Below are 7,388 nucleotides of genomic sequence, written 5' to 3'. Positions count from 1 at the left end.
GGTGCGAGCCGAGGCCGGCGGGAGAAAGTTCGTGCTCGGTCTCGCTCTTCCTTTCCCTCACGGGCGTGGGGTGTCCCGCGGGGCGTGCGGAGCCCTCGCCGGTGCGGGGCTCCGTCCGGGGCTGCCCGGCGCTCCGTGGGGGAGCGGAGCGTCCTTGGGGAAGCGCGTCCTCTTCCCTTGAGCCGCATCGGGAACCGGGAGCTGCGGAAAGGGAAGGGGATGGGGCAGCTAACGGAGGGCTTGCTTGAGTCGCAGGCACCGATGCTGTAACAAAAAAGAAGGGCACCTCGAAACAGATCTCTTAAATTATGTCTGTTAATTTTCTGACAAACTTGGTTCTAATGACCAATTTTAACTTAGCCTTTTTCTGGTTTCAGACCAAATTTTTGTTGAGATTGAGCTACTTAATTCTTGTAGTCCGATCTCAACCGGTGTGTTGGGATGGTAACTGCCAAGAAACGAGCACTCTCAGCCCAAATGCTGACAGTGGCACTCCGGTGTGGAAAACACTAAACTTTCAACATCCCTTTATTGTCTTTCTCGTGACTCTTACACTGCAGCTGTGTCTGTTCACGCTGCTCCCACTGTCTATGACGCTGTGTCTGCAGCAGTTGCTCAGAGGAATTTGTTTTCCATCAATTTGAAGGAAAGTCTTCATTAAGTTGCATGCAGGTAGCCATCCAGAGCTCTGAAAAGCTGCTTTTTTTTTGTCCCTGTAGCAGTGCTAAGTTATTTGAAAATTTTGAGAAAATCAAAGTAAAAAGGCAATAATAAAAATAGATAGTAATACTAAAACAGGAAAAAAAAAAGCTGATTGTATTTGTGCTACTTGTGGCTAGGAAATGATGACCTCTTTAGTAGATCTATCTTATAGGACTGAGAGGGTTGGAAAAGAGCCATTGCTTGATGTACCTCTTTGTTGTAGAGAGGAAATCATGGTTATGCTGAAGATTTCATCTTTCCTTGCTGTTTATGCCTTGGTTGTGTGCCAGATGGAAAGCTTCCAGGCAGCCCCAGTCAGGTAAGAAGCTGGTCCTGTTGCTGAGTGCTACATCTGAATGGTATAAAGATGTTTAATATTCTGTAGAGATCTAAGAGGGAAGCTGACTACAGTGGATGAGAAGGATGGCTTCTGCTGCTGCTGTTTCTGACACTGAGGCTTTTTAATGACACATCTGAAATACCTAGTGCAGTGAATGAGGATGGGTTACATATTCCCACCAGTGAAAGACATTGTCAATGACATGCAGCAGTGCATGACAAACCTCTCTCCTGTGCGTGGCTCTCTGCAGCAGTCTGGGTTTTACTCATCCTGCTTTGCTTGCCTCTGCTCAGACCTGGCTTGGAGTCCATAACGGATCGAGTGACGCTGGGTGATTATGAAGCTCGGAGGTTATTAAATGCACTGGTGAAAGAGTTCATACAGATGACAGCAGAAGAGCTGGAGCAAGCCTCTGAGGGAAACAGGTAAGGAGTGCAGTCCTGAGGCAGGAGAAGGGCAATGGGGGAGTGTTATGTGTTGATATATAGCAAAAGGCCTCTGAGCAGATAGATCCTCTGCAGGTCAAGTTATTTTTTTTTATCTTTCCTTGGGGTTATGGCTTACTGTGGTCACCCAACTGGTAAAAGGATGATACTGCAGAGACATCCTACTGTTGGTATGGAGAGAATGGCTTCCACCTAGTTAACCTGCTTCTGTCTGTCTTTTACAACTGAAAGTGGAGGGCAGTTTGAGCTTGAATGAGGGGGCTGTGTTAAAATGTGGCAGCAAAAGGTATGTCTTCCTAGTGGGAGTGTTAGGGGCCATTCAGTCACTCTCAGATTCTCTGTCATGAAAGTGCATGCTTTTGTAAGGTGTGGAATGTCCCTGGCAGTGGAGATGTCTTCCTCCTAATGCACGCAGCACCACTCTCCTCTGTAGACCAAAGGCATGCAAGAGCATTTGCATTATCCTAACAGGATTTGTATTGCAAAGCATGGTGGTGATGTATGTGAGACTGAACAGCATGCTGAATACAGGGGAAGTAAAACTTCCTGACCCTTGACTACGGGTGTCCGAAAGGTTAATGAACTTCCAACAAAGTCACATTAATTGAAAAAAACACCTTTTCCTTTTGAACTGCATTTGTAAGAACCTTCCTTGCATGAAATGTAATGTGGAGGGGCTATTTTTTATTATTATTTATTTTTCAAGTTTTCTAACTGTAACTATTTATCCAAGGAAGGAATGCACAAGCACGCATGTTTGAGATTATTCTTTTCTTTGGGCATATTTTTTTTTTTTTCCCCCCTGCAGCCTGGATAGACCTATTTCCAAACGCTGTGCCAGTTTGAGTACTTGTGTGCTGGGCAAACTGTCTCAAGAGTTGCACAAATTGCAAACTTACCCTCGCACTGACGTCGGGGCTGGAACTCCTGGCAAGAAACGGAATGTGCTGAGTGACCTGGAACACGAGCGCTATGCAAACTTTCAGGACCCTCTAGGAAACAACTAGACATGCTTCATTCTGCCCTTTCCTCCCCCCCCCTTTTTTTTTTTAAGCTGATGCATGTGGATCTAACTTTGATTGCTAACTTTGCTGTGTTCTTTTGATTCTGTTTTTGACAGAGAATGTTTGAGATGGACCTAATGTTAGGAAGACAGAGAGCAGAACATGCATACCAAGCTAGGAGAAAAAGTAAATAAACACAAATGAACAGCACTGCCTTGAGATTTCAAATGATTTTCCTAGACCCTAATTTAAAAAAAAAAAATCTAACCAAGGCTCTTCATGTCTCACTGCTAAATGTACAAGTAGACTCATCTTTTGTGCCTGCCTGTGCACTTGTTCAATAAACCTATTTTTCTATAAGGATTAGATGTGCTTGATTTAATAAGTTGTTCTAGAATGTGAAATTTCTTGATATGGCTAGAAAAAAATTACAAATTATTTTAATCCAGTAATTCTAGAAAAGTTGCAAGAGAACTTAGAAACTGAAATTCAACACATACATTTGTATGTACTGATGTAATCAGGCATGCATGCAATCCTGTTAGGGAGGATTCTGAGAAGCAAAGAAATCAGGAAAGGCTTGTACTGATTTATTCAAACAAACTAGAAAGTAATCCTGTTTTAAAATTGGCTACTGAATACTTTCAGGTAAGAATTTTGTGTTATTTTTCTTTTTCCTTCTTACTTTATAATAGTTCTTTACCCAAGCTTTGAATACACTACTCTTATCTTTAAAATATGATATTAATTCAAGACAATATAATGTAGGTGAATTGTAAATTAAGAAGCAAGACCAGATTTCTTTACAGTTCCTGTGCTGCAGCACTGCATCTGTCTTGTAATCAGAGGCCTGTTCCAAAAAATTGGCATTGATGTTACCAACAGTATTTGTTAGCTTTGCAAGGCAGTTTATTAATGCTTATCTGAGAAAAATCCCTCCTCCTACACAGTAGTCACTGCTGTAGTAGAAGACTCCCTCGAGCAAGGACTATGTGAATGTGTGTGCTTTGAAGTCTCCTGTCTAGCAAAATAATTAGCTGTAGGCTGAACTGTGAGCACAGAACTAATTCACTGTAGGTCAGTGAACTACTGCCACGGTGAAGTGCTGAACAGGGGTCCAACTCCAGGAGAGAGGACTCTTCTCGTTCCCATTAAATACACAGAAGCAGGATGTTTGTGTGATTCAGCTCTGAAAGCAACTGGTCAGCTGCTCTGCAGGTACAGCCCAGCCAGAATCACTGGAAAAGCTCCTGTAGTTGTCAGTAATGCCAGGATTTCATGTGTTTTCTGATCATTTTGAAGCATAGGTGTTGAAGGGAGAAGTTAAAGATCAGCACCTGCTCCTGTCCAGCAGCACTACAAGCAGAATGCAGATCTCTGCTTCTGGAAGGAAGTGAGGATTGGTTGAATGCTCCAGACCTGGAGCCCCTGCTGGAGGCAGGCAATGGCTCAGGTGATGCTGAAAGTCTGGCTTGGCTTATTCTTCAGTTCAGTTGTCCAGAAAGGAAGGGTTTAGTCACATTTTGTAAGCTGAGCCTGACACTTAGGAAAATGAAAAAACTCATCGGTTAGAACTTGTAAACTGTGCACAGAGAAGTTGCAGGTGCTTTCAGCACAGCAAGCCTTTTTCTTGTATTGAAAAACCTTTCCTAGGCACAGCACCCCTTACTGACACTTCCTTGCATGTGAGGGAGATGCTTCAGGAGCTAACTCTCTTTTTTCCTTTTGCAAAGCAGTGTCACAGCCCAGAAGAGGGCGTGCAACACAGCCACCTGTGTGACCCACCGCCTGGCAGACTTCCTGAGCAGGTCAGGAGGAGTCGGCAAGAACAACTTTGTACCAACCGACGTGGGATCCAAGGCCTTTGGCAGGCGAAGAAGAAGCGTTCAAATATAAAAAGCTAAATGATAATGTGGATATGGTAAATACATTGCAATAAACAGAATCTGCAGTGCAGGGAGCCTGTGGCATTAACAGAATTGTAGTTGTGCTGGATGAGTAACAAACCCACAGTGACAATCTCTGAGAAAGCAGGGCAAGTAACAATATAAAGGATGTTAAAAATGTAGCAGTAGCATGTTTAGACTGTGAAGAAAAGCTTTTGTGTTCTGCTTACATAACTAGCTTCACAGTGTGTTAAGTGCAACAGTTATGTTCTTATTTTAACAGTAATATTGAATTATCAACACATAGAATTATAGAATCATAGAACCATTCAGGTTGGAAAAGACCCTTGGGATCATGGAGTCCAACCATCATCCCTACTCTACAAAGTTCTCCCCTAAACCAAATCCACCAACACCACATCCAAATGACCCTTAAACACATCCAGGGATGGTGACTCAACCACCTCCCTGGGCAGCCTATTCCAGTGTTTAACCACTCTTTCTGTGAGGCAAAATTTCTTAATGTCCAGTCTAAACCTCCCCTGTTGCAGATGAAGCCATTCCCTCTTGTTCTGTCACTAATTACCTGTGAAAAGAGAGCAGCACCAATCTCTCTACACTGACCTTTCAGGCAGCTGTAGAGACTGTTGAGGTCTCCCCTCAGCCTCCTCTTTCTCAAACTAAACATTCCCAGCTCCTTCAAATATTATAAGATTTATTCTCTAGGCCCTTCATCAGCTTTGTTACTCTCCTCTGTACTTACATCAGTAACTCTGGATTTGTTTCTTTCAGATTGCCATGAAATTGAAAATTCAACTTTAATTTCTATCAAAAGCAACTCTTCTCCATAAACCAAGACAGCCAAAAAGAAGATTAATTTTGCATCCCAATGTTGTAAATGTTTTATTTAATACAAATTAAAACACTTGTTATGTATAGTACAAGAGAATCTAGTTATTAAAGTTAAATTATTGTATATTCTTTTTATATGCAACTCTATTTCAAATAAAAATGTGACAGCATCTATTATTTATTTATCTTTCAGCTTATATGTGATCCATGCTACTGATCCTGGCACTACTGCCAAAACTCGGGGATTATACTAAACTTCTGCCTGGCAAGGCATATGTGTATTATACAGTGTGCTGTGCCTTGATGTAAAACACTTAACTAATCTGATTGTATAGTTGTTAAAAAAAAAAAAAACACAACAACAAAACAAAGCACTTAAATATTGTATCATTTGTGAATTTACACAAAATTAAAAAATGTATTTTAGATACACTCGGATTGAGAAACTGATTATTCATTTGAACACACAAACGTTTGGCACTAACCCAACATCACTGCAGATCAGATGGCCCATTGATTTGCTACAGCCTAGTTAACTATAAATACTAGGATGTGAGTCAAAAGTTTAGAACAGGAAGAATAGTTGCTTTTTTATGTTTGTCAAGCAGTAGCTCATAAAGACTCCTGATAGAAAAATAAGAAGCCACAGATACATCTAATAAAAAGAGAGACACAAACTTCACAACATGTTAAGACTAAACGTTATTTATACAGGATGTAGCTCTGACGAAGTGCCCTAACATGCTTTGAAGTTTTTTTTGGTCTAAGGTCAAAAAAGTGAACTGGAAAGGGAGAGAAAAGGAGCGATGGAAACGTACATTTCTTTTAAGCAATCCTGAAATCGAGTCTATTTAGGGATCAGGGATAAATAATTAGTGTGAGTGGAGAAGAGGGTAGCTGGAAGCAATCCATGGACTTCTAAGCAGTGCTGCCAACTTCCTCCTCAAAGCTGCTGCTGCTTCAGTTTAGTAGCTGAGTCAGATACTTGTTTAGGTTTGTTTTGTGCTCCATGGCCTGACTCTCAAATCTGCTTCATCAGTTCAGGTGAAGATCACCTCACTGTGCAGACTGCAGGTTAAGGCTCTCATGATGTCTCTGTCTGTCTCTGCTGCAGGTGTAATAGCAAAATGAGAAGCATGGTCAACTAGAAGTGGCCACAGCCAGTAAGGCCACCCAGTGATGACGCTTCTGTACCATGCTCGTTCCTGGCTATGGTTTTACTTCTTGGGGAACATTTCAGCCCTGGTAAGTCAGTGTACAAAGCAGACCTCGTAGAAGATATAAACCAATTTAGAGGGAAAAGTTCCAGTGCCTAAATGGGCAAAGGAGGGATGTTCAGACTTGGCCTGCAAATCTGTTGCCCAGAGACAATTTAGTGTTTTTTTCCATTTTCCTCCAAAGTACCTGAGATTGACCACAGCTGGGTATACTATACCTGTGTGGTGAACCACTGTATTTGCACCAGGAATTGGTTTTGTTTGACTCAACTGCCAATTTTGGAGCCCAGAAACATTCTTCAGATGAAGTTCCAGGTTATTTTCCCCACAGGGAGGATTATGTGCTGAGTTCACCTGGCTACCTCAGTAATATCTTCCCCTCTCATTGCAGAGCCTTTGGGCACAGGTGGAAGGTAGTAACTTCTGTTCTCTACTATGGCACCCAACAGCTGAATCTTCTCCAGGATAAAATGGCCAAGCACAGTTATTGAGACAGTTAAAAGTAATTTAATGATTCATATTCAGTAAGAAGCTGGGCAATGTTCATGGGCATCTTCTGGTTTTAAAGTCTAAATGCTCAGGCAGTTAATATTTTTCCATTTACAGCCATTCTTTGTTGAGAGGCACTGGGGGCTGTTTCATATAATTGTATGACATCCATAGTGTCCATCTCTTCTAAAACTATTAGTTCTTCTACTCATTTTAACAAAGTTGCACATTTTTTCTTTCAGCCAAAGGAATTTCTTCTGACTAATATTCTATGCCAAGTCATAAACTTAACATGTAAAACAGAGTCTTGTAACCTTGGTAGTGGATTTTACATTGTCCTGGTTGGAGGAAGGTTGGGTGAAACTTGAGATATGTGTTTTTTGGTTTTGTTTGTTGTTTTGTTTTCCTTAGGAAGAAATAGTTCCTTTCATATTTCAAGACCTATTCCTGCT

The 7,388-nt window shown here is 41.6% G+C and overlaps 1 protein-coding gene across 3 annotated transcripts; it reads left to right on the top strand.

Annotated features, from left to right (window-relative positions):
* Nucleotides 1-929: 929 nt before the first annotated feature.
* CALCB (calcitonin-related polypeptide beta) lies at nucleotides 930-5,660 on the top strand. 3 transcript variants are annotated; one of them, XM_009995402.1, is made up of 4 exons: nucleotides 932-1,021; nucleotides 1,336-1,467; nucleotides 4,229-4,413; nucleotides 5,171-5,660. In XM_009995402.1, exons 1-3 carry the CDS (start codon nucleotides 936-938, stop codon nucleotides 4,386-4,388), a joined length of 378 nt encoding a protein of 125 aa, XP_009993704.1. In that variant the 5' UTR covers nucleotides 932-935; the 3' UTR covers nucleotides 4,389-4,413; nucleotides 5,171-5,660. The 3 variants fall into 3 exon arrangements, with proteins under 3 accessions (XP_009993702.1, XP_009993704.1, XP_009993703.1); XM_009995401.1 differs by having other exon boundaries at nucleotides 4,226-4,413; XM_009995400.1 differs by lacking the exons at nucleotides 4,229-4,413; nucleotides 5,171-5,660 and adding an exon at nucleotides 2,297-2,856 and having other exon boundaries at nucleotides 930-1,021.
* The last annotated feature ends 1,728 nt before the right edge of the window (nucleotides 5,661-7,388 follow it).

This window comes from Chaetura pelagica, unplaced genomic scaffold (genome assembly GCF_000747805.2).
Source record: "Chaetura pelagica isolate M959 unplaced genomic scaffold, ChaPel_1.0 scaffold94, whole genome shotgun sequence".
Lineage (NCBI taxonomy): Eukaryota > Metazoa > Chordata > Aves > Apodiformes > Apodidae > Chaetura > Chaetura pelagica.
Note: the sequence above shows the minus strand (reverse complement) of the source record. Positions and strands in the feature narration are given on the sequence as shown.